This window comes from Tursiops truncatus, chromosome X (assembly GCF_011762595.2).
Source record: "Tursiops truncatus isolate mTurTru1 chromosome X, mTurTru1.mat.Y, whole genome shotgun sequence".
NCBI classification, from domain to species: Eukaryota; Metazoa; Chordata; class Mammalia; order Artiodactyla; family Delphinidae; genus Tursiops; species Tursiops truncatus.
Window position 1 is genome coordinate 88,536,513 of NC_047055.1, and position 27,218 is coordinate 88,563,730.

Consider the following 27,218-nt stretch of genomic DNA (forward strand, 5'->3'; position numbering starts at 1 on the left):
CAGTACCACACTTTTGATAACTGTGGTTATATAATAAGCTTGAGCATCAGGCAGAGTGGGTCCTCCCACTTTATTCTTTTTCAAAATTGTCATAGCTCTTCTAATGCCTTTCTATATACATTTTAAAATAAGCTTGACTACATCTTAAAAAAAAACTTGTGCTGGGATTTTCATAGGAATTGTGTTAAACCTGTATATCAACTTGGGGAGAATTGACATCTTTACCTCATTCAGTCTTCCAATCCATGAAAATGGCACGTTTCTCCATTTATTTATGTCTTCTTTGATTTCTTTTAGCAGTATTTTATAGTTTTCAGCATAGAATGCCTGTGTATGTTAGAGTTACGTCTTGAGTATTTCTTCTTAGTTTTGAGCTATTTTAAATGTTATTCTATCTTCAGTTTCACTTTCTGTGCGTTCATTGCCAGGATATAGAAATAAGGCTGGTTTTTGTAGGTTGACCTTGTATCCTGACACCTTGCCAATTTCACTTATTAGTTCTAGGAGAGTTTGTTTTTGTTTTTATAAATTCTTTGGGACTTTCTGTGTAGACCATCAGATCATTTGCAAATAGAGACAGTTTCATTTTTTCCTTTCCAACCAGTGTGCTATTTCCTTCTCTTAACTTATTGCTCTGGCTAGGACCATCAGTACTATGTTAAATAAGAGTGATGTGAGCAGACATCCTTGCTTTGTTCCCGATCTTAAAGGGGAAAGCATTCAGTCTTTCGCCAGTAAGTGTGATGTTAGCTGTAGGGTTTTTGTTGATGTTCATCATCAAGTTGAGGAAGTTCCCATCTATTGCTAGTTTTCTGAGAGTTTTATCATGAACAGATGTTGAATTTTATCAAATGCTTTTCTGCATCAATTGATATGATCATATGATTTTTCTTGTTTAGCCTGTTAATATGATAGGTTACATTGAGTAATTTTCAAATACGGAACCACCCTTGCTTGTTAAACCCCACTTGGTTGTGGTGTATAAATAAATGTTTTACATACTGCTGAATTCTATTAACTAATATGTTGTTAAGGATTTGGGATACCGGTCTGTAGTGTTCTTTTTTCATACTGCCTTTGATTTGGTATCAGGGTAATCTGGCCTCTCAAAATGAGTTGGGACATGTTTCCTACTCTTCTGTTTTCTGGAAGAGGTTGTTTAGAATTGGTGTTAATTCTTCCTGAAGGTTTTATGGAATCCTCCAGTGAAACCGACTGGTCCTGGAGTCTTCTTTTCCAGGAGTTTTATTGTATAAATTATGAAGCCAGTTTCTTTAACAGCTATATCTCATATTGGTGAGTTGTGGCAGTTTGTGAAATTGGTCATTTTCATCTAATTGTCATGTTTATGTTGTTCATAGCATAACCTTATTATTGTTTTTATGTCTGTGAGATCTGTAGTGATATCCCATGTTTCATTCGTGACACAGTATTGGTAATTTGCATCTTCTCTCTTTTTTTTTCTTTCACTCTTACTAGAGGTTTGTCAATTTTAATGATCTTTTCAAAGAACTAGCTTTTTATTTCATTGATTTTCTGTATTGTTTCTCTGTTTTCAATTTCAATCTGCTTCTATATTAGTTCCTTCTTTCTGTCCAACTCTACCCAGATAGTGTAATGAAGCAAAGTGTGCCATTGGTGAAAAATACATATGGTGTCAGTTCATTGCGTTTTTTTCAGATGTGTATAAATAGTGATATGTTAGAGGTAGAAACTGACATTTACGGAGATTACATTAAAAGAAATTCCCTCAGAAATAAGGTAATGAGACTGATTGGTTTTTGTGGCTTGGGCTTATGGTGTTACTTAATGGCCACGGATCATTTATGTGGACCAGGTTCTTATTCTAAAATGATTCGGAAACCCCCTGAAGTTCAGTGTGGTGTTTTGACATCTGTGACCTCAGTAAGATCAGTACCTAGTTGTTTCTTACTTCTCCAGGCTGCTGACAGAGGTCCTGATCAGCTGCTAAGTGGCTGCCCAGAAGTCAGAAGCCCAGGGTAGGACTTGGAGTTCCTCCATAAATAATTAGGAGTTAGCTATGACTTTTTTTTTTTTTTTTTTTTTTTGCGGTACGTGGGCCTCTCACTGTTGTGGCCTCTCCCGTCGCGGAGCACAGGCTCCGGACGCGCGGGCTCAGTGGCCATGGCTCACGGGCCCAGCCGCTCAGCAGCATGTGGGATCTTCCCGGACCGGGGCACGAACCCGAGTCCCCTGCATCGGCAGGCGGACTCCCAACCACTGCGCCACCAGGGAAGCCCAGCTATGACTTTTAACCATGGCTAATTTCTAGTCTGTGTATAATATAAAATGAATATAACCACAAATCCAAAGCCAGGTCACTGCTTTCCAGAAATCCAACTTATCTTTTTAAATCGAAATTTTGTGATAGCTATTTTGTTTTTTTATTATTTCTTTAACCATTAAAAAAACTGAAATATAGTTAATTTATTACAATGTTGTGTTAGTTTCAGGAGTACAGCAAAGTGATTCACCATCCATGTAGCTGCAAATGTCATTATTTCATTCTTTTTCATGGCTGAGTAATATTGCATCTCGTGTGTGTGTGTGTGTGTGTGTGTGTGTGTGTGTGTGTGTGTTCGTATATCACATCTTCTTTATCCATTCCTCTGTTGATGGACATTTAGGTTGCTTCCATGTCTTGGCTATTGTAAATAGTGCTGCAATGAACATTGGGGTGCATGTGTATTTTTGTTGTTTGTTTTGTTTTTTGGCCACACCACACGGCTTGTGGGATCTCAGTTTCCCAACCAGGGATTGAACCGGGGTCACAGCAGTGAAAGCCCGGAATCCTAACCGCGGGGGCCACCAGGGAACTCCCACATGTATCTTTTCGAATTATAGTTTTCTCCTGATATATGCCCAGGAGTGGGACTGCTAGATCATACGGTAATTCTACTTTTAGTTTTTAAGGAACTTCCATACTGTTCTCCATAGTGGCTGCACCAATTTACATTCCCACCAACAGTGGAGGAGGGTTCCCTTTTCTCCACACCCTCTCCAGCATTTATTATTTGTAGACTTTTTAATGATGGCCATTCTGGCTGGCATGAGGTAATACCTCATTGTAGTTTTGATTTGCATTTCTCTAATAATTAGTGATGTTGAGCATGTGATTGCTATTTTAAAACGTAATGGCAAAATGCTCAAATTGCTTTCTGGTAATATACAAACTTCAAATTGCCTTCTGGTAATATACAAACTACATACTATTTTTCTTAGTCTCTTGAGCAAGTTGTTGTTATTCACAAAGGTTGTAATTTTGGCAACTTGAAAAAACCATCAGATGCGCAGATTCAGCAGATGAGCAGATTCAGCAGATGAGCCTCATCTATGTCCTGAGCACATTTTGGTGGCATGGTGGCTGTCCTCTTGGAAGGCCCAGCTTCAAGTGACACACCAATGAAGTGGTGGTGATTGTGGAGGGTTAATGGCATACACCCAGGCAGCCAAATGAACAGGGTAACCGTCATACTCCAGAGTGCAGCAATACAATCACTCAAGGACAAGTAAGGTCACTCTGCTAGGTATAATCCTGTCACATTGAGAGTTTAAGATAAAGCTCTTTAAAGATAAATTAAGGAATAAAGGCAGGGAGAAGCTCTGAGATCTTTATGTAATAGCATTTGTTACTGGATATTTTAAAAGAATTTAAAGACGCCACCTTGTAGTCAAAGGCAATATCCTGTAAGGGGTAGAGCTAGGGCTCTGGGATCTAACAGCTTCAGTTGCAATCTTGGTTCCATCATTTTCTACCTTTGTGACCTTGGGCAACTTATTTAACCTCTCTTGCTCTCAGTTTCCTGTCTGGGTAAATGGGGATGACAACAGTGTGAAGATAAAATGTGATACCAAATAAACATGATAAAGAATTCTGCCATTAAATGTACCATCTGGCACATGGAAAGCATTTAGTGTATTTTAGCTATGACATTATCATTGCCAATCATAACCTTAATACTGCTGCTATTACTATTATTATTACTAATGAATCTTACATTAATGGAATCCAGCTTGCTTTTCTGGAATTTGTTACAATTTTTCAATACTGTAGTCTGGTTTAAGTCACATTCTGAACATATACCTAATTAAAAGTACCACCTTAAGAAGCATCATGTTCTCACTTGCTTTTTTCAGGGCATATTATTAGCATGAGTATTTGGGCATTATCTAGCGCAGTGTTTCTCAACCTTTTTTTTCCATCACTGCCCCTCTGAATAAGAGCCTTTAAAAATGTTCTTTTTATCTACCTCTTCCACTGAAATTTTCATACCACAGATCTATGTATCTGTTTATGTACTGTGGTGCTTTAGAGGGCTACAAACCACTGTAATATCTAAAACAATTTTTTGTCCCATAAGAACCAAATTTCACCCCCCACTGAGAATGCAGGACTTAAGAGTAGAGGTTCTCAACTATGGGCAGTTTTGCCCTCTCGGGACATTGGCAATGTCAGGAGACATTTTTGGTTGCTCCAGCTGGAGCGGGGTGCTACTGGTGGTATATTGCAGGTAGAGGCCAGGGCCCAAAATGTCAGTCAGTAGTGCTGAGGTTGTGAAACCCTGCTCTTAGTATGATGGTGTAATTCAAATTGTAGTCTGAATAACCCAGCAGTTATTAAGGGAGGTGAAAATAGACCGTGTCAACTCTTGAAGCCATAAGGTAAAGAGAATAGCAGAAGTTGGGTTCCTGACCTTCGGGTACAACCCATGGACAGTGTGATTACTTGTCTAGAAAAAAAGGCCATTTTATCTTCTGTTTTTGCTGTTTTCAGTGATACAGTGTTCTTTCTGTCAAATATGTGTAAAACTGCGTGTAAACACTTCAAATATATGTTTAATAACAACTTTCTGTTTTCTAGTTTTTGTATGGATGTGTCTTGCTTTATAAAACAGATGAATTCCTGAAAAATTGTATGAAGTCATTTTCTATGAGTTGCATTTATTACTCTGATTTCATTACGTTATATTTTGAGAGGCTTGTCTTCATTCCTAATCAATCCTCATTTGACGTGGCTGCTAACATTGTTGCTTTTGATGTAAATTTAGCAGCCTCTCTGGGTTTTAGAGAACAGGGGGACAGTTTAAGAGGGGGTGCGGATTTTATTCTTTGATGGACGTGGTCCAGGTCATGTACCCAGAGCTCCTAGTTCCCCTGTTGTCCCCGTCACACTCACGTTCCCTTCTTCTGCTGCCCAGAGTTGGCGTCGAGGAGCCCTCCGAAGAGGACCAGAATGAACACCGCTGGCAGTACTTCAGGTGACACAGGGCGTCCTCAGAAACAAATTAACTGGGCCTGGCTTTTCTCCTCTTTCTAACCTGAGATGTTTCTCTTTATGCTGTTTGTGTCTTTCTTCCTTCCCCGTGTGCGCCAACCGTCTGCCCCTTTTCGAAAAGGGGCAGGAGGTCCGATTAATCATTATTCTACCCTCCTCTGGGCTGATTAATGTGTTGGTGTTCTTGAGAGTCTGTCCCCCCTCGCCCCATTTTGGACAGTGTGTGGCACCAAAGCTGGAGTTGGCGAGTCTCTCCGTGTACAGCTGAGCTTAGTGTTAAGAGCAGCCCATTTTCAGAGCCACAAATGCTTTCCCCACAAAATTCTGCTTGTGATCTAGTAAACAAGGCTTTTAAGTCATAAAGAGAACTCGAATTTTCTATTTCAGCCATGACTGGGGTATGGTTTATACCATTTTAATTAAGCACCAATGCCGTTTTACTTTTTAAGTATGAATTTGTGTACTTGTACCTTATCATGGTGAATCAGAAGATACAAAACACAGATTTTTCTTTAAATCAGAAGATAATGAAAGACTCTTCTAATGCAATTTGTTTCTCAGTGTCCATCCAAGTTTATCATTTGATTATGCCTAAGGGTGGTGATTTGGGGCTATCAGAGTAAAGACTTTAGTGTTTCTTCTTTCCTTTCCATATCTTTAACTGGCATGCTTTCTTCCTGATCTGATTCTGGGTGCTGGTAGATAAATCAGACACAAAACAGGCTTGAACTCTGTTCTTCTCTCATTGTGAAAGTGTTTCACTCTCTGAGGACAGTGGTAAAAGCAGCAGTACCTGTCATGGAGCATGAATCTTGGGATATTGCCAGGCCCCAATGTAAACTATAATGACATGCATACAGTTAATTGAAGCATTTAAGTTCCCTGGATTCACACTTTTTTCTCCTGCTTAAAATACACACACACACACACACACACACACACACACACACACTCACAATTTCATTTTCAGAGACCTGACTGTAACTACCAGTTAAGTAGCAGGGGAAATCCTTTCCTTTGAAATATCCAACCTTCAAGAAGGAAGGTCCCTCAGGCAAAGTGCAAGTTATTACACTTGGGACATGAGAGAATTCTGATAATGATCTGTTTGTTGTTCAATGTTTTATGTGAACATGTGTGTCTCATATTCCCCAAATAATTTAGGACCTCAGCCATTCCAATTAAAAAGTAAAAACCTGTTGATTAAATCTAGCTTCTAAAATTTCTGAGATTTCATGGCATTTTATATGGTGGTTAATCAGAATGTACATACTATATCAAAAGGGAAATGATTCACTTTTTGTATTCATTCCAGAATGAGCACATCAGTGTGATAGCTTTATTTTCTCATTTGGTATGGGATTACCACATTTGTCTTATTCTTAATGAAAGTAAGGATAATTCAGTTCATTCTGGAAGAAAAGACTGTTGTATGTGCTTAGATGAGCTCAACCCTGATGTATCAGGGGAGTGCTAAAATATGATGTAATGAAACAGCACAGAAGTTTTAGATTTATATGGTAGCCTAGATCAAAAGCGTTATAACAGGTCAGGAGGGAAATATATATTGTGGACAGTTTCCTAAAACCAGGAATTTCAGAAAGTTAACGAACCCTAAGTCTTCTGAAGCACTGTACTTAAAATACTGTACCTGGTATTTCTTGCTGCCCAGCACACCACCACACACCCTGCCCCAAGGGTGAGGCCCTTTGTAGGGGTCCATTATCATCCTTGCGAATTGGTCCAAGAGACCCTCAACTCTGCCAGAAAAGTAATCATTCAGTTGTCCTGAAGTAAACAGCCTTGAATGGGGAAAGAAATCGCAGAACACGGTCTGTGTCGCAAGTCCCCTGGTCTGTTTTCTTTTGGCATTTAAAACCCAGTAGCAAGCTGGGAAGCAGGTTTACTTTCTCCTATTCAGCACTTATGTCAGTAGCAGGGACCTCCGAGACCCTCCAAGGGGCCCTCCCAAGTTACTCTGGGTAGGCCTGTGCTCAGAACTGCGGGTTTCCAGGGGATGTGCACAACCAGCTCTGAGGATGGCTGTCTTGGTTGGAATTTAGTTAACCATATGTTTCAGTTAACTAGCATTTTTCTCCTTGCCCTTCACTTTTAGGAGGAAAGCCTCAACAGAATATTCTAAGATTTATCTGGGATTAAAAAACCCGTGTAATTATTAGACTGTATCTACCTATTTACCTATTATAGCACCCTATGTCCATGAATCTTCACAATTTGTGATTTTTCAGACCCTGGAGTAATATGAGGATCCCGAATCATCATTATTAGTAAATTAGATTAAATTATAGAGACAGGAAATTGTACTCACGTATTTGTGAAACATTTTCACCAAAGATATAATTAAATATTGTTTTTAAGTTGTGAAAAATTTTAAATCTGTAAAAGAAGCTGAAAGAATGGAGCAATGAATATCCAAGTTCTAACCTGGATGTGCCAATTATTAACATTTTGTCATACATTTTTGCGTCATTTTCTCTTTCTCTCTCTCTCTCAACCATTTCTGAGTGCCTCAGAGTACGTTATAAACATCATGACTTTCTACCCCTAAATACTTCAGCATGTATCCCCTAGGAATCTAGTCTTCTACATAATCACAGTATATTTATCACACCTGAGAAAGCAACATGAATTTTATACACACACACAGGATCCAGGATCCAATCAAAGTTTCCTTTGGCTGTCATCTTTTTTTAAATTCAGGCCCGTGGTGGCTCCGTGCCCCTCCCCCCGCTCCTTGTCACTGTGTGCTCTGACTGACCTGGTTGTCACCTCTGTAGTCTCTTTTTTCTTTTTTTAAATTAATTTATTTTTGGTTGCCTTGGGTCTTCATTGCTCATTGCGGTGGCATCTCTTGTTGCGGAACACGGGCTCTAGGCGCTCAGGCTCAGCAGCTGTGGCTCACAGGTTCTAGAGCGCAGGCTCAGTGGTTGTGGCACGTGGGCTTAGTTGCTCCGCGGCATGTGGGATCTTCCAGGACCAGGGCTCGAACCCGTGTCCCCTGCATTGGCAGGCGGACTCTTAACCTCTGTGCCACCAGGGAAGCCCCTTTAGTCTCTTTTAATCTAGAACAATCCTCCCCTCCTTCTTTTTGTCTCATGACATTGAGGGTTATTATTTTTTTAAGGAGTCAGGATTTTCAGGATAATTGTCTTGCATAATGCCCTACAAAGTGGATTTTTTAAATTTGTTTTCCTCTTGAGTAGAGATAGATAATCATTTTGGGGGGCGCAAAAATAATGTAAAAGTGATGTTATACTTTCTTGTTGCATCATATCAGCTGGTGCATGTTGTCAGGCTGTCCTTTTATTAGTGATGTTAAATTTGATCACTTTAGACGCCAGGTCTCTCCATAAAAGCACTGTTTTCCCTTTGTAACTAAGAAGTTACCTGTAGAGTGATCCTTTAACATCATATGAATAGTCAGATTCCCAACAACCTTTTACCCACTGGTAAAATTGTCTCAGAACAATTATTACACTGTGAGGGGCAAGTGGTGATTTTCTAATCCTGTCATTCCTTTCATGTTTATGACAAGTATCTGTATAGAGGAGCTTTCAGCGGGTTTTCAATCTTATTTTCTATACCGAGGAAGTGAGAAATCTCTCCATTGTCTAAGTAATCAGTTCAAGCAAATTTTTACTTAATATGTGTGGGACTACAGAGTTGCGTCTCCACAGGATCCCAGCAGGAATCTTGGGTATTATCACTGAGAAGGCAGAAGGAAGCAGATAGTTGTCATTTTTTTTGGCAGAGAAAAAAGTGATGCTAGAGAGACATGGCTGGAATTAGTACTTTCTAGAATCTGCACTGTGCAATTTGGTAGCCACTAGACACATGTGGCTGTTTAAATTTAAATTAACTAAAATGAAATAAAACTTAAAATGCAGTTCCTCAGTCATATTAACTACATTTCAAGTGCACAGTGGCCACATGTGGCTGGTGGCTACCACATTGGACAGTGCAGATCTAGAATACCGCCATCACTGCGGGAAGTTCTGTTGGATGATGTGCATCTAGAATCATCCTCAAGTTCCCCCAAGCAAAATGTCGAACCAGTTTGGGATGAGGTTAGGGTGGCCCTGATTTTGTGAGTTTATCAGGTTATTCCAGTGTTTCGTACTCCATTGTTTGAATTCTGGCCTGGCCATGTGGACCGAGGATAATAGATGAATTCCTCTTATGTTTCCAGGACTTGAATGAAAATAGTCAAAACCTAGTCTTTATAAGCAGTTCTTGTTAAACAGAATTTATTTTAATTCTTGTTAAACAATTTTTTTTTCTCCTAGCAGAGGTTAGTTGAAAGAATAGAGGGGGCTAGACTTCATTTGGAAGCTTTTATTATGTTTGGCTTCATTTTCTTCATTGTAGGACAAGGCACACTTAAGCCTTTTCTCTTACCCATAGGGTTCCTATTTCACCTAGGCTGATAAAATCCATATGTTTTATCTTTACTGCGTGGAAGCCACTTACAAAGGCAATACACCTGTTTCAAAATTCACAGTAGAGAAAGGAGAGACTGTCCGTGGCAGGTATGAGCTGCTGTGCTCTTCGCCATCCTGCCCGCCATGCCCTTCAGATCACATCATCTCGTTGCTCCTGCCCCACAATAGCCTCTCTGTGGTTAGGCAGAAGGCTGCTGTGTCACCAGGCTTTCCGGTAGGCTGTCTGGGAGACAGACTGGTAACCAGTGCTCTGCTCCTCTCTCTGAGGCTTTACTGGGGAGCTCATCTATGCAAATTAGTCTGCCATGAAGTGGCTCCATGCGGCTGTAGAATCCACAGAACAAGACCTAATGTTGGATTCCTATAGCTGTTGGTCTTACATATCTGACACCATATAGAGGACATTTCTCTATGGAACGTACATTAGAGACTCTCAAATCAGGTGAGAGTTAAAGATGAACAGCTAGGAATTCAGTGTGACCTCTCCTCTACCACTTCAGTATGTTAGACACTTTGGAAGCACTGAGGCTCTCGTGTGACCTCTGTGGGTAGTCCTGGGACCCCAGAATATTTCATTTCCAAAAAAATCTCTGTGAGGTTTGTTGCTCAAAAGTTCCTGGATAGGGGCTTCCCTGGTGGTGCAGTGGTTGAGAGAGTCCGCCTGCTGATGCAGGGGACGCGGGTTTGTGCCCTGGTCCGGGAAGGTCCCACGTGCCGTGGAGCGGCTGGACCCATGAGCCATGGCCGCTGAGCCTGCGCGTCCGGAGACTGTGCTCCGCAACGGGAGAGGCCACAATGGTGAGAGGTCCGCGTACCGCAAAAAAAAAAAAAAAAAGTCCCTGGATAATGTCCAGCTATGAGATCAAGCCTCCAGGCCTCAGAAACTCCTGCCAGAAATTGACCTCTAGACACAGCAAAGCCAATCTAATTCACTACAAAGATTCCATCAAACCTCAGGCCTGTGGGGAGGAAATCTGGTGCCAGGTACACCATAGGTTTTAACAGAGTGCTCAGAACAGGGCCTGGCTTGGTAGGCACTCAGTAAATATTTGCTGAATGCATGAATTCATCTCATGGTTTTTAAACTTTGCCTTCAGCAAAATATGGTGTGACGGTTCCCTTTCCTTCTGTATCTCCTCACCCCCATCCAGGGGGCACACACCTTGGCTTAGTGCTCGGCAAGCCTGGAGTAAAACAGAGTGGAGGCTGCCAGTATGTCTGTGTTGTCTTCTATTCTTCCTTTCCATTAGTCTCTTTTCTCAAGATATATCCTGGGCATCACAGGTGGAGAAGCGGGAGGGAGAGGAGGAAAAATAAGGCACACGTGGGGCTTTGCACATCCACTGTCTGCTCATCAGAGTCAGCGCCCTGGTGCCAGACAGCAAATAACACACGTGGTCAAGGCCATTCAGCACCTCTCTTCAAGCTCAAATCAGACCTGCTGAAAGCTGTGTTTTCTATTTGGCTTTTATGATCCCAGCCACTCTTTGCAATATTGGAGGGAACAAGGAAAGTAGAGAATTTTCCTGGCATCTTTGTCTCCTCCTCCGCTGCCCCATGTTTTCCGTGTCATCAGTGCCACGGTTCTCTGCCTTACAATGAGGAAGGTTCAAGGATAAAGAATTAACAGATACATAGGGCAACAGTTGGTATGTTGCTAAGCCAAGTCAGCTTACCCTAGTGCTTTCATGGATTTCGTTATAAGTGGATTGTGCCACCTTGCTTTTTCTTTCTGTCTTCAGTTGCTGATCTCAAACGTGTGAGTTCTCAGGTCATCTGTGCTGCAGGGGGATGTGGGGCCACCACGATAGAAAGTTAATGATATGCATGCTGAAATATTTAGGGGGAGTGTATGGATGTCTGCGACTTTATTTGAATTCATCCAAAAAATAAGGTGGATGATAGAGAGAGGGCTAGGTATGTAATAAAGAAAATACAGCAAAATGTTAATGGTAGAATCTGGGTGAGGGGTATACCGGTATTCACTATAAATTCTTTCAAAACTTACCTGGATATATGAAAAATTCCATAACAAAAGGTTAGGAAATAAAAGCAGGTCAGAGGGGAGTAAGGAAGCAGCAGAGAGGAAGAGGCCTGGGACGGCAGGACCCCACCTTTTGCTACCTGGGGCCATCTGGTGCAGGAGGGCAGGCGGACAGTTTGCCCGCTGCTGCCGTTCTCCAGAGGTCTTGCTTAAGGTGTCAGCACACAGGTTGATTGCCCGGCCTACCCCTGGGATCTGATGTGGTGTATGACCTCTTTCGCACGACTTTTGCATGACAGCCTTTCCCTTCTTTTAGCTAACCACTCCTTCCACCTTGGGAAGATGGTCAGCCTCTTGGCTACTTTGAGCCAGCCTGGCCGCTATGGTCCAAGCTAATACTCTCTGTTTTTCTCCTTGTCTTTCTCTCTGATGACTTATAGAGTTGGTGTTGATCCAGATCAAGACCCACCACCCAACAATGACAGCTTCCAAGTCTTACAAGGGGTAAGTCACAAGAGATGCTTCTTCCCAGGGAGGTGTTATTAAAAATAGCTAAAATTTATTGAACGTTTACTACACGCCAAGCAGTTTACGTGGATTCCCTCATTGTGGTCTTGACAACAACCTTATGAAGTAGGAACTGTTATCCCCAGTTTACAGATTAGAAGCTGAAGTTTGAGAGTTGAAGTGAGTCATCTAAGGTCAGAGAATTTGAAAATGATGGAGGCAGGATTTGAGTCCAAAGTCCCTGTTCTTAACATATTAAGGGGCCAAAAAGTGTGTTTAAGCTGACTCCCTACCTTCCAAGAATGGATATATGGATACATCGGTGATTGGCTCACGGTAACTGGTTCTGGGAAGGAGAGGGATGTGATCAACTCTGCAGCCCAGGGAATCTGAGCAAGAGAGGAGGGACGCTGGGTGACGGCGCGGCAGTAGCAGAGCAGCAGCCCTCAGCCCCATAGGCGATGAAGGTCACAGCAAGGCTAACGGTTAAGGTTTGGGCAGGATCGTGGTGGCAGTGACAGCCTGGAGTGGAAGCTGTAGAAGCAGGTGAGGGCAAGAGCGCTATGGCCGCATCTCGTGTGACAGCAGGGAAGAGTTCCTGCTGCCACAGAGAATTCTGATGGAGACCGGGGTGGGGCGGGGGTGGGGATGGTGGGGGAAGAGGCGCGTGCTGGTCCTTGGTTTTGCCATCTGCTCCGGTCACTCTTGCAGCATAATGCACTGCCCCAAACATAGGAAGGAAAGTGAACAACAATTTCGTATCCACATGCATTCTCTAGGTTTGGAAAGGGCATAGTCGGGACAGCTTGCCTTTGCTCCATGAAGAAACCTGGGGGAAACTCAACAGCTGGGAGCTGGAATCATCCAAAGGCTCATTCGCTCATATGTCTGGCGCCTGGGCTGGGAGGACTCAGACTAGGACCGGCGACTAGAATGCCTGTGATGGCTTCTCCATGGCCTCAGGGTATGGGACTTCTTATGTGATGGCTCAGGCTTCCAAAAGCCCGTGTCCCAGCAAGCAGGGTGGAGACTATGTGGCCCTTTCTGGCCTAACCTTGGGAGTCACACAGCATCACTTCCGTGACTTGCTCTTGGTTACAACAAGTTGCTAGGGCCAGCCCAGATTCAGTGGGAGGAGATAGAGACCATCACCTCTGGATGGGAGGAGCATAAGCGAAGTGGCAGCCATGTTCTAAAGCTGCTGTATCAGCCCTGTTGTGGGGCTGGTGGGCTCATTCTGCCTCCAGGTTTTTTTTTTTTTCTTTTTGCTGTACGCGGACCTCTCACTGCTGTGGCCCCTCCAGCTGCGGAGTGGAGCACAGTCTCCGGACGTGCAGGCCCAGCGGCCACAGCTTACGGGCCCAGCTGCTCCACGGCACGTGGGATCCTCCTGGACCGGGGCACGAACCCGTGTCCCCTGCATCGGCAGGCAGACTCTCAACCACTGCACCACCAGGGAAGCCCTGCCTCCAGGTTTTGCTCCTTCCCCAGACCAGCATTTCCTGGGCAGGCAAGGTGGGGGAAGGGAAAGGCACAACAGGAGCAGAGATGTGTTTCCAAAATGTTATTATTTGGCCTTGGGAGTGAAGAACTGTTTTGTTCAGCATAGAATACCCAGTGCTGAGCACAGTGCCTGGTCCATGGGGGGGCCTGATCGGTATTTGATGGGAAGATGGGGGAGCGAGAGCAGCAGAGGGCATGGGAAGCTTCACTCACCACGTGCATGTGTTGTCCACAAAGCCATGTTGAGTGTTTCTTTTTCTTTCAGTCCGCTTTGCATCACACTCATCATTGCACTTAATCCCAAATCCAGTTTGCACGTCTTAGATTCCCTAGGATCTTCTAAATGACTCCAGCTACCGAATCTGATTTAACACATCTTGCAAAATGTGGGGCCGTGTGGGGCCCAGGGCTGCCACCACAGCCTTCTCTGAGGGTGGCTACAGCCTGATGAGCCATTCTTGGGTTGATGCCCCTTAAGGGACACAAAGCCATGACCTCTGAAAGTTCTAGGCATTTTGGGAAGAGCTTTCAGTGAGCTTCACTTGGAGATTTGGTGCCCACTTTAACGGTGCTCCAGAAGACCTTTGCGGCTATATTAGAATCGGCCATTGTGCCAGTGGGGACATGTGGCTTCAATGAGAAGCTCTTTTTGAAAAGTTGCTCTTTGACTTGAGCTTTGATTAAGGACTTTAGAAAACAGGGGTTCAGGAACTGTGCACCTGGCAGCCAATTTAGAGTCTGACAGTTTGGGTTCCCCCAAACTGGGATCTGAGGAAACCTGGGTGAAATTCATGATGGACATCCTCATTTCACCGAAGGGAAAATAATGGCTCTGGTAGGATACACATCCTCCATAGACCTGTGGCCTGTCAAGTTAATTTTGTAAGAAAAACAGGTCACTGCCAGGTGGATATCAAGGGTTTGGGGCAATTTCATCTTGACGGTTCCAAGTTGGTCAATACCGACCCCCTCCCCCCGGCCATTTTGCTGTTTTCCATTGCTCCTGCCTCTGGACTCAAGCATCTGTGAAAGGAAATACATGAAATGGTTTGGTTGGTTTCATGTAGCTGAACTTACTATGTCTCAGAGACAGTGGGCTTGTAACTAGACTTAGTAACAAACTTGCTGTGGAAATGTTTGAAAAGCAGTGGGTCCTAAATGCTATGGGTTCTGGCGGTACATTTAGTCCATGCAGTGATAGTTAAGGTAGCGCCCCCAGCCTCAGGCAGGGCAAACATTGGAAACCGCCCTTTGGGCCAGTTTTGACCAGGCAGGTGGTAGCCACTTCCGCTGCACTCCCAGTGGCGCCCCTTTGGCCGGCCCTGGTCAGGAGCTGTGTCACACCTTTGCTTTAACCGCCCTCCTTCCAAACCTCATACGCAGTCGTGCAGAGGGCCCTCAAAGGCAGTTCTGTTGGCATTTTGAAAATCTTTCAAGATTGCTGTCAGAGGGAAGAGATATGGGAACATATGTATATGTATAACTGATTCACTTTGTTATAAAGGAGAAACTAACACACCACTGTAAAGCAATTATACTCCAATAAAGATGTTAAAAAAAAAAGATTGCTGTCAGACTGGAAAAAAAAAGGCGAACTTCAGGTTCAGTTCTTCGGGACACCTTCTGAAAAATGACTCATGCCCTCATGCAGAAAGGGCCTCATTTTTCCAAGTCCTTCTGGCCTGACTTCTTGATCCAGTAAGCCATTAACAACAGGGCTGGGAGCACTCAGTGGTCATGAGAAACCAGTAAAACAGAGAACTAAATGGGCTTCTCAGTTTTGGGTGAAACCCTGGGTTCCTCGCAGCTTCCGCTGAAATGGATCCAGATCACATGCTCAATGTTGCCATGAAACTGAAATCAGAGGTGGGGGAAGTCCAGATGTTTGTTCCCCATCTTGCTAAAAGCAAACAAACAAACAAAAAAGTGATATTTGATGGGAAAGCACAATTTACAAGGAGCACGATTTTCCTCACCGGTCCTAGAAGCCCAAGGTTATAAACAGAGTCATGGCTACAGAGCCACAGAATATTAGCTCATGTGGGCGAAAGAAGGGAGCTGTTGGCCAGAACTTTTGGCTCTATGTGAGGGAAGCATAAGAATATTGTGGATAGACTTAAGCTTCATGTCCCTGGCAAGTTTGACTCATTACAACAAAACAAAACAAAAGACTCAGCTGCTTTGTTTCTGTGGAGGTCTTGGTGACTTTGCAACCAAAACAAAAACAAGCCCAGCTGGAGGCAAGCTGCCTGGGCCTGGGGGTGGCCTCCCAACCCATTCAAGGGGGCATTTTTCATGCCAGATGCAGCTGAGATTTATGTTGGCCGGACACGCAGACACATCATGCACTTCCTTCCCCAAGTTTACAGAAGCGCGCTCATTGATGAGACCGCTTTGGAGTAGGCAGGAACACGAATCTGAATGTATCCCGCCTCTGTCATCTCAGCAGGACAAGGTCACAAGCAGGATATTAGTGGAATGTGGGGGAAGGGAACCACTGTGCTCGTGGTGTGTGTGTGTGTGTGTGTGTGTGTGTGTGTGTGTGTGTGTGTGTACCTGAAAACTGCAGAAACTCAGCCGTTTATAGTTGCATTCACATATACCTTTCTGAGCAAGTTGGATTTGTTTGTTCCTGGGTCCTCCCCCAGTTTCCTTCCAGGCTAAAATCTGACATCCAGTCCCTTAAATCTTTAACTTCAAACAGTTGCTGAAGTGCCTTTCCTCAGATTACTACTCTCTGACTGCCTTCCCCACCACACTTTTTTGTTTTTCTGATGGCCTCCCTTGGCCCCTGATTTCCCTTTCTGCTATTCTTTTTTTTTTTGTCTTAGAAGTTCAAAATCAACATTTATTCATTCATTTGACAAATATTTGTGGAGCATCTGTTATATTTCAAACATTCTTGCAGGCTCTGGGAATACATTTGCAAACATGACAGATGAATCTCTGTCCTTAAGGGTTTGGTGACAATGTGATGAAGGATAAGGGTGGAGAGTGGCAGAGGTGAGATGGCGGAGGGCCTTGTCTGCTTCTCCAAGAGGGACCGTGAACCTCCCCCCTGCTGTTCCGAGTGTCCCCGTGGACAGCAGCCTGGGCATCACCAGAGAGCTCGTTAGAAATGCAGACTCTCAGGCCCCACCTGAGAGAATCACAGAATCAGAATGTTCACTTTAACAGGGTGCCCAGGAGGGTTGTGTGCACTTTACAATTTGAGAAACCCTGGAGGAGACAGTGTGGAGCTCTTAATTCCCTGTTTTTAAACCCTGTGTTACCCGCTTCTGAGAAATCTTGGCCCCATCATCCCAGGGACATGAAAAAGACCCAAATCGGGTTGCATCAATTATGTACTCTGTTGCTCTGCATTAGTTTCATATCGTTGCTGTAACAAATTACCACAAACTCAGTGGCTTAAAACAGCACAGTCTTATAGTTCTGTAGGTCAGAAGTCTGGTGGGTTCTACTGGTTTCTCTCTTTTAGGTCTCTTAAGGCCAAAATCAAGGTGTCAGTGGGGTTGGACTCTGGGGGAGAAGCCACTTCCAGTCTCCTTCAGGTTGTTGGTAGAATTCCCTTCCATGTGCTTGTAGGACTGAGGTCCTGTTTCCTTGCTGGCCATTGGCTGGGAGTCAAGCTCAGGTCCTAGAAGCACCCGCGTTTCCTGGCTCTTGACCCCCTCCACTTCCAACTATGAAAACTTCATGCTCTGAATCTCTCCTGCCTCTTCTCCCACCACATCTCTCTGACTCTCTTGCCCGCCTTGTCCACTTTTCAGGGCCCATGTGATTATACTGGGCCTACCTGGAAAACCTTAAGTCCACCCACAAAGCCCCTTTAGCCATGTAACGTTAACAGACTCAGGCTCCAGGGATTAGGATGTAGAAATCTTTGGGGGGCAGGGGCAGTATTCTGCTCCATCTCTGAAAAAAAAAATAAGCTGTTCTCATTATTGTAATGACCTTAACATAAAAAATACATCTCTTAACAGTAAGAATGGAATGAAATATAACTCTACCCAGAAATCATTATTCATTAGTTCTAGAAAAATTATTTCAAAATAGGACCTTTTTGCCACTCCCCAGGTCTTCAATCTGCTTTCTTTTTCTTCACCCCATATGTATCTGTCTGTCTGTCTCCCCCTCTGGAAATGTGCTCCTCAAGTGGCAGGTGCTGGGTCTCATTCCTCTTTGTGTTTCCAGCACCCAGCATGGTACCTGGCACACAGTAGGTGCTTAATGAATGCAGGAGAAATAGCCGTTCATTGTTTCATGCTCAAAAATTGGTGATAAGCAGAGCTAGTGGTATTTATTTTCCTGAAGGGGCTTCTCTATTAACAATTTCAGTAAAATGTTTTAAAATCCCTTGTGTAACTCATAAGGACAGAGAGCAGAATGGTCGTTACCAGGGGCTGGGGGATGGGGGAGGGGGAGATTTGGGGAGATGTTTAAGGGTACAAACTTGCAACTAGTAGATAAGCAAGTTCTGGAGAGCTAATGTACAGCATAGTGAATGTAGTCAACAATACTATATTATAAACTATAAAGTTGCTAAGAGACTAGATCTTAATTGTGCTCACCACAAGATAGAAATGGTAATTATGTGACAGGATAGAGGCATTAGCTAACCTACGGTGGTAATCAAACTGCAATATATAAACATCAAACCAACACTGGTGTACACCTTAAACATACGCAATGTTATATGTCGATTATGTCTCAATTTAAACTTGCCCAGAGTCACACAGCAGGGCAAAGGCACAGTCAGGAGTAGAGCTAGGACTTGGGCCCAGGTAGTCTGTTGAGAAAGCCTGTGATGGTTACACCTACGCCTCTTGGAGCACTCCATTGCCTTTGAAACATTTCTCAGAGATGCCATCCTTGTGCACAGCCTTGAAAGATGAATAGGGATCAGCCAGGTAGGTGTTGTGGGTGGAAGAAGGTGAGAATATGCAAGGGTGTTCTGGATTCTAGAAGCAGCCTGAACTAAAGACATGGGGGTGTGAACCGTCCTGGTGGGGATGGAGGTTTTGAGGAGGGCATGGTGGGAGAGCCAAGTCCCCGCTTTTTCTCTGGGCAGCCCAGGCAGGCGGCCCACCTACTGTAGGATCACCTGCACCCACACTGACCCCTGCTTGGAGCCTGCAGGAATGGCTGGCTGGCTTGTGAGTGGTAGCCGCCCAAATCATGCTAGGAAGCAGTTGTTGGTTGTCTTCTGGGTCAGCTTAAAAAAATCAGTCCTGTTCCACAGACCCTCCCCGATTTCCCCAAAGCCTCTATATGTGGATTTATCCAAGTTCTTCCTGTACGTAATCATGCTTCTGGCCCCATCTCTTAGAATAAGAAGTTGTTTAACACCCTCGTTACAGAGTTGCACTTTTTATTTGCCCTGAATTTGTAACCCTTCAGGGTTGGCTCTTAGTGTCTTACATTTCTAAGGTCGCTTTATCTTATTTGTGGACTGTAGGCATATCTCTTTGTAGCCTGAGAAGACCTTTTCTTAATTTGCCTTCAGAAAACAGCCTTTCCCTTGCTTTACTCATTTTCATTGTCCCTCTTGGGGCTTATATAGGTCAGTCTCCTGTAGCTTCCTTAAGGTGGGATGGCAAGAACTTAAGTGTTGCAGGTGATGAGAATGCACTGTGATTTGATAATGCAGAGGTTAGGATGACAGAATAGGGGTTTGCCATTTTTATTGTTATTTTAGTGGAAGAGCAGACAAGTGACTTTGGGGAACTTGTCTTATGCCCAATGGTTTATAGCATCCTTCCAGAAGATGTTTATCATCTTGCTAGTTTTTTCTTTAGTAAGATTCTACAGACACTTAGAACCAAGAGCTTAGAGCCTATCACTTTATAAAGAAGCGTTTAATTTTTTTCGTAAAACGGTCATCTCTCAAAAAAGTCATCTACCGCTTTTCCACTCAGTCGTGTGGCATTTTGAAATCTCCCTAGAGTTGTCATTGGGCTAGCAATTAATTACCTGAAGGAATGATTGTTATCTGCAAATAGAGACATTTCTGTGCCCCCTTTTCCCTATGTGATTTATTAAAATGTGAAATAAAGTTGGTCTCTGGGGTCTCTCCTTTTTATTTCCTCATCCACAGAAGGGCCCATTTAACTAAGCCATTTGCATATATGTCACTAAACATTCCTCAAATACCGTGGGGGACCCTGTTTTTAAAAGTCATCTTTGCCGTTGGAAATATTAGGAATTTAAATAGTGCTTGCTAACTTCCCTCCCTAAGCTTGTCTGTATCTTACCTTCTCGGAGATTTCTGACTCATTCTTGGCATCTCTACTACAGGTAGCATTTACACCCACTGAGATTTGGAACTACATACTTGTAATCGTTGACTCAACTTTTATTTGGTTATTCTTTTTTTTTTTTTTTTTTGCGGTACACGGGCCTCTCACTGTTGTGGCCTCTCCCGCTGCGGAGCACAGGCTCGGGACGCGCATGCTCAGCGGCCATGGCTCACGGGCCTAGCCGCTCCACGCATGTGGGATCTTCCCGGACCGGGGCACGAACCCGTGTCCCCTGCATCGGCAGGCGGACTCTCAACCACTGCGCCACCAGGGAAGCCCTATTTGGCTATTCTTGATTGCCCCTTACTTGTAGAGCTGCCTCTCCCTAGAACATTCAAGAGGAGGATGATAAAAATGGCTGCACTTCACAAGCAGCCTGTACTTTCAGAGCTTGTCATCCAGCAACATAGAACCCCAGCACTGCCCTCAGACTGCTGCCATCAGTCCACTTTTTAATATTAATTGTGCTGCTTATCCTACTCACACAGAACAGATTTCCTAAACCACAAATGAATGTTTGATTGTGCCAGTTACTTTGAAAATGAAATGATGGGGATGTTTGAGTTGGAAAGGCATGAGAAGAGTAGTAAAGGAACGTACTACTTGAGGGCAGAGAAAATAACAGAGATGCTGATTCTGGCTCCCTTTCCCCTGCCCACCACCCCCCCTTCCTAAAGCTGGGAGGGCAAGTTACTAACTGCCTGGAACACAATGCAGGTGCCTGGGTAAGGACCACAAAGAGCCCTTGGCTGGTTTGTCAGGAAACTCAACCAAGCGTGATTTCCCCAGGCCAGCTGTGGGGGACCTGGAAAGTTGGTTTTACAGATGCTTTCTTTAATCTTCTCTATAAATCAATTTTGGCCTGTTAGGATCTAGACTACTTTAGGGTAATTAACCTGCTAAAAGGCACTCTGAGGAAAATTACAGTAAAAATGCCAAAAGAAATTTTGTACTACATTGAGTTGGTCTACTCTCAGACATAACCAAGCCTGTTTCTTTGGGGATGGATTTGTCTGCCTTTTGGACTTATTTGATTTCTTTTAAAATATTACCTCCCTATAAATCCTTGAAATTTTGGTGATACAGGATGTTTGACCCTGAACTCAAAATCTCTAAAGGTTATGGTTAAAAGGGAAGCTTTTCCCCGTATTTCAATCCCTTTTCTGCAACTAAGTATCTTTCTTCTTGTTTGTTCCTAGGATGGTCCAGATACTGCCAGAGGAAACCGGACAAAGCAGGAGAGTGCATGGCTATTCAGGTTGTGGTACAGCTTTGACCACAAGTATCCTTTTAAGAGGATTCCCTGTATTTGTGCAACATCAATGATGAAATCCTCTTGTTGAGTTGTCAGTGAATGACTTCTGATGAGCAAGGAAAGATGTGTGCTTGCTGCTACAGGTGTAGTCAGTCCTCTCTTGGGACACATGCAATGATCATTCAACCACAGGCAGTCATAACTAGCATCTCTCTGGCCAAGAAGAATGTTTGCACATCATTAGGGTAGCCAGTCCACAGCCTGGTAGACTCACGTGGCACTTCAGAGCTTTGTGTCCAAGGGAAATATGCCTGTGTAGGTGAATTAGTTAAAATTCCACTTGAACCATGCTGTGGTCAGGAAGGGAAGTGGAGGTTGGCCAGTTAATCTATGTGGAGAGGATGATTCCTATTGGCTGAACCAGGTCTGGCCAAGTCTGATCCTGGCCTTAACTGGACCACATGCAAGGCAGACTCTGTTCTAGTAGATTCACTTGGCCCCAGGTGAAAAATTAAAAACCAAAAAGTTATACTTCCATGGTTTCTTAGGTTGACATAGCGGTCAAATGGGTAGGTAGCTTATATATGGTCTTTGGAGACTTTGAAAGTGTTTAAAATTTTTTTATTGACATAAAGAATACGTATAGGAAAGTACATAAATCATAATTGCTCTGCGAGTTATTGCAAAATAAGTACACTCAATACCAAACGGGTCACGAAACACAAAATTACCAATTCCCCTCATGCCGTAACCCAATTACTGCCCCTTTCTCCTCCCCAAACATAACCACTCTCCTGACTTCTAGCAACACTTAATAATATTACCTGTTTCTGAACTTTGTATAAATGTGATTATAGAGTGTTTATATTTTAGTATCTGGTTTGTTTGGCTTGACATTATTTGTGCGATTCATCCATGTTCATCTATTTTCATTGCTGTATAGTATTTCATTGTATGACTATATCATAATTTATTTATCATCCTGTTGATGAACATGTAGATTGTTTCTAATTTGGAGCTACAATGAAAAATACCACCATGAACATTCTTATACATGTCTTTTGGCGCATGTTTACATACATTTTTGTTGGGAGTATACCCAGGAGTGAAATTGCTGAGTCATAGGACATGCAAAGGTTCAACTTTAGAAGATGGTGTCGAACAGTTTTATAAAATGGTGGTACCACTTTTCACACTTACCTCTAGCATATGAGAGTTCCATTTGCTCCACATCCTCACTGACGGTTGGTATTGCCAGTCTTGTTAATTTTAGCCCTTCTAGTGGATTTATAGTGGTATTTCATTGTGGTTTTTTTAAATGGTAGTATAGTTGATTTACATATTATATTAGTTTCAGGTGTACAACACAGTGATTCAATATTTTTATAGATGATACTCCTTTGTGGTTTTAATTTGCATTTACCTAGTGACTAATGAGGTTGAGCACCTTACCATATATTTACTGGCCCTTTGGTATGTTCCTTTGTGAAGTGCCTGTTCAAGTCTCTTACCCATTTTTCTCTTGGGTCATTGGCCTTTTTATTACCAATTTTAAGAGTTCCTTTGTATTCTAGATATTAGTATTTTGCTAGTTATATGTGATAAAAAATATCTTCTCTACTTGTGACTTGCCTTTTCACTTTTAGATAGAATCTTTTGATGAACAAAAGGTCCAATCCAATTTCTTGATCTTATCTGTTCTGGTTATTATTGTTTGTGTTCTGTTTTAGAAATCTTTGTCTACTCCAAAGTCATAAAGCCAATTTCCTATGATATCTTCTAGGAGCTTTATTGTTTACCTTCTGTACTTCTGTGTTTGTTTTTTTTTTTTAAATAAGTGACAGACATGAGCAATGAAAAAGTATAGAGAAAATTTGAGATGCTCTAGATGAGGTTATCATCTTTCATCTTTCAGAGGTGATTTACCTTACATCTGGTCAGTGGCAAGGTTAGGGGAATGAGCAATTCCAGATCACTTTAATCCAATCGGGAATAAAGGTGATATGAACCTGGGCTTCAGTTCCTGTGAGGGTTAGTCTGTTTTCTGTGTGCCCTTTCTTCTAGGGTTCCAACCTAGAGCCTAGAGTATTTATGTAGACTTCCTCAGAAGACCCTGGACTCCAGTTTTTGTCAGATTCACTCTGTTTTTGTGAGTCTGCCAGATGCTCTGCTTAGCTTCTCAGGTGCTTTTAGGGAAAACGTGGCTCACCGTGTGCAGGGCTCACCTCTTGGATTTCCTTTTCCAGACTCTGGCCCTCTTCACTGCCATGGTAGCTTTCTGATGCCATTAAGCAGAAAATTTTGTTGTGTTTTATTTTCCCAGCTTTTCTAGTTAGCCTCAGTTGAAAAGATGGTTCAAATTACCTTGTTTGCTATTAACTAAAATAGAACCCCCAGGGATTTTTTTAAGTTATATGAACTTTGTCTACATTGTAATTCAGAATGCATGTTACTCACTGGGCTTGGAAAAGATGTAGAGAAAATTGGAGAGAGTTCACAGGAGAGTGACAAAATGCTAAAGTGATAGATCATTTGGACAGTAAATGAATAAGGAAACATTGAGCTTGAACTACATTTTAGACTAAATGACATTTAGGCATATACATAACATTCCATCCAACAAGAGAATATACATTCTCCTCAAGTGCACATGGAACATTCTCCAGGATAGATCATATGTTGGGTCACAAAACAAGTCTTAGCAAATTTATGAAAATTGAAATCATACCAAGTATCTTTTCCGACCACAATAGTATGAAACTAGAAATCAGTAACAGGAGAAAAACTGGAAAGTTCACAAATATGTGGACACTAAACAACACACTCCTAAACAATCAGTGGGTCAATGGAGAAATCAGAAGAGAAATTTTAAAATTATCTTGAGACTAATGAAAATGGAAACACAACACAGGAAAACTTATGGGATGCAACAAAAGCAGTTTTGAGAGGGAAGTTCATAGTGATAAGTGATACATTAAGTGATACGTTAAGAAAAAAGAAAGATCTCAAACAACCTAACTTTACTCCTCAAGGAACTAGAAAAAGAAGAACGAAGCCCAAAATTAGTAGAAGGAAGGAAATAACAAAGGCCAGAGCAGAAATAAATAAAATAGAGACTCAGAAAACAATAGGAAAGATCAACAAAACTAAGAGTTGGTTTTTTGAAAAGATGAACAAAATTGATAAGCGTTTAGTTAGACTAAGAAAAAGAGAAGACTCAAATAAATAACATCAAATGAAAGAGGAGACATTACAACTAATACCACAGAAATATATAGGCTAAGAGACTACTGTGAACAATTATTCACCAAAAATCGTATAACCTAAAAGAAATGGATAAATTCCTAGAAACATGCAACTTACCAAGACTGGATCATGAAGAAATAGAAAATCTGAACAGACCAATACAAGCAAGGACATTGAATTAGTAATTAAAAACCTCACAGCAAAGAAAAGCCCAGGACTATATGGCTTCACTGGTGAATTCTACCAACCATTTAAAGAAGAATTAATCCAGGAATTCCCTGGAGGTCCAGTGGTTAGGACTCTGGGCTCTCACTGCCGAGGGCCCAGGTTCAATCCCTGGTGGGGGAACTAAGATCCCACAAGCCGTGCAGTGCAGCCAAAAAAAAGAAAAAAGAAAAAAAGAATTAACCCTTCTCAAACTCTTCCAAAAAATTGAAGATGGGGGAATACTCCCAAATTCATTTTTTGAGGCCAGCATGGCCCTGATATTAAAGCCCACCAAGGACACTACAAGAAAAGAAAATTACAAGCCAGTATCCCTGGTGAACATAGATGTAAAAATCTTCAACAAAATACTAAAAATCTGAATTCTATAGCACATTAAAAGGATCAGACATCGTAATCAAGTGGGATTTATCCCTGGGGGATGCCACATAATCAATGTGAACACCACAGTAACAAAATAAAAATCATGTGATCGTCTCAATAGATGCAGAAAAAGCATTTGACAAAATCCAGCATTCTTTTATGATAAAAACTCTCAACAAATTAGGTATAGATGGAATGTACCTCAACATAATAAATGCCACATATGACAAACCCACAGCTAACATGATACTCAATGGTGAAAAGCTGAAAGCTTTTCCTGTCAGATCTGGAGCAAGGCAAGGGTGTACACTCTTGCCACGTCTATTCAACACACTACTGGAAATCCTAACCAGAGCGGTTAGGCAAGAAAAAGAAATAAAAGGCATACAAATCAGAAAGGTAGAAGTAAAATTGTCTCTGCAGATGACATGATCTCACATATAGAAAACCCTAAAGATTCTACCAAGAAATTGCTTGAAGCTTTTAAACTAAATCACTAAAGTTACAGGAGATAATATCAGCATACAAAAATCAGTTGCATTTCTATATACTAACAATGAACTATCCAAAAAAGAAATTAAGAAAACAAATCCATTACAGTAGCATCAAAAACAATAAAATATGGCTTCCCTGGTGGTGCAGTGGTTGAGAGTCCGCCTGCCGATGCAGGGGACACGGGTTCGTGCCCCGATCCGGGAAGATCCCACATGCCACGGAGCGGCTGGGCCCGTGAGCCATGGCCGCTGAGCCTGTGCATCCGGAGCCTGTGCTCTGCAACGGGAGAGGCCACAACAGTGAGAGGCCCGTGTACTGCAAAAAAAAAAAAAGCAAAAAAAAAAACACAATAAAATACTTAGGAATAAATTTAACCAAGGAGTGAAGATCTATATACTGAAAATTAAAGAACATTGACAAAAGAAATTGAAGAAGACACAAGTAAACGGAAAGATACCTGTGTTCATGGATTGGAAGAATTAATATTGTTAAAATGTCCACACTGCCGAAAGCGACCTACAGGTTCAGTACAATCTCTATCAAAACTCTGATGGTATTTTTCACAGAAAAAAAAAAACCATCCTAAAATTTGTATGGAACCACAAAAGAACCTAAATAGCTAAAGCCATCTTGAGGGAGAAGAACAGAGTTGGAGGCATCACACTTCCTGATTTCAAATTATATTACAAAGGTACTGTAATCAAAAAAGTATGGCATTGGCATAAAAACAGACACACAGATCAAAGGAACAGAATAAGAAGTCCAGAAATAAACCCTTGCATATAGAGTCAAGACCAACATGCCAAGGAAACACAATTGGAAAAGGGAAGTCTCTTTAATAAATGGTGTTAGGAAAACTGGACAGCCACATGTAAAAGAATGAAACTGGACCTCATCTTATACCACTCATAAAAATCAACTCAAAATGGATTAAAAACTTAAATGTATCCCACCCCTCCAGGAGATCGGTGCTTTGTGACCGCCTGGAGGGGTGGGATAGGGAGGGTGGGAGGGAGGGAGATGCAAGCGGGAAGAGATATGGGAATATATGTATATATATAACTGATTCATTTTGTTGTGAAGCTGAAACTAACATACCATTGTAAAGCAATTATACTCCAATAAAGATGTTAAAAAAAAATTAAAAATAAAAAAAAAATTAAAAAAAAAAAAAACTTAAATGTAAGACCTGAAACCATAAAACTCCTAGATGAAAACAGAGGGGAAAAGCTCCTTGACATTGGTCTTGGCCCTGATTTTTTGTTGTTGTTGTTGTGTTTGACACCAAAAGTGCAGGCAACAAAAGCAAAAGTAAACACGTGTAAAATTTTTTACATCAAACTAAAAAATTTCTGCAAAGCAAAGGAAACCATCAACAAAATGAAAGTCCTAGGATGAAAAAATTTTTTCTGAGCTTAGAATTCTATACCCAAACTGTTAATCAAAAATGAGCAGGGCTTCCCTGGTGGCGCAGTGGTTGCGAGTCCGCCTGCCGATGCAGGCGGCGCGGGTTCGTGCCCCGGTCCGGGAGGATCCCACGTGCCGCAGAGTGGCTGGGCCCGTGAGCCATGGCTGCTGAGCC

At 42.4% G+C, this 27,218-nt stretch overlaps 2 protein-coding genes across 6 annotated transcripts in view; one reads left to right on the forward strand and one right to left on the reverse strand.

Annotated features, from left to right (window-relative positions):
- The window catches only part of SLC9A7 (solute carrier family 9 member A7), a 151,873-nt gene that overhangs the window by 111,143 nt on the left and 13,512 nt on the right, over positions 1-27,218 (forward strand). For 3 of the 4 annotated variants that reach the window (XM_073798933.1, XM_073798932.1, XM_019943449.3), the window contains 3 exons: positions 5,220-5,279; positions 12,184-12,247; positions 21,252-21,334. In XM_073798933.1, coding sequence (XP_073655034.1) covers positions 5,220-5,279; positions 12,184-12,247; positions 21,252-21,334 — 207 coding nt within the window. The remainder of the gene's footprint in view (positions 1-5,219; positions 5,280-12,183; positions 12,248-21,251; positions 21,335-27,218) is intronic. The other variant, XM_073798934.1, reaches the window with a different exon arrangement.
- Positions 1-27,218, reverse strand: part of CHST7 (carbohydrate sulfotransferase 7) — a 71,583-nt gene that overhangs the window by 8,213 nt on the left and 36,152 nt on the right. The window contains exon 2 of one of the 2 annotated variants that reach the window (XM_073798940.1): positions 22,637-25,951. The exons of the other annotated variant lie outside the window; for it this stretch is intronic. The gene's annotated coding sequence lies outside the window, so the exon portion shown is untranslated. Of the gene's footprint in view, positions 1-22,636; positions 25,952-27,218 lie in introns of those variants that run through there. 2 annotated transcript variants of the gene reach the window in all.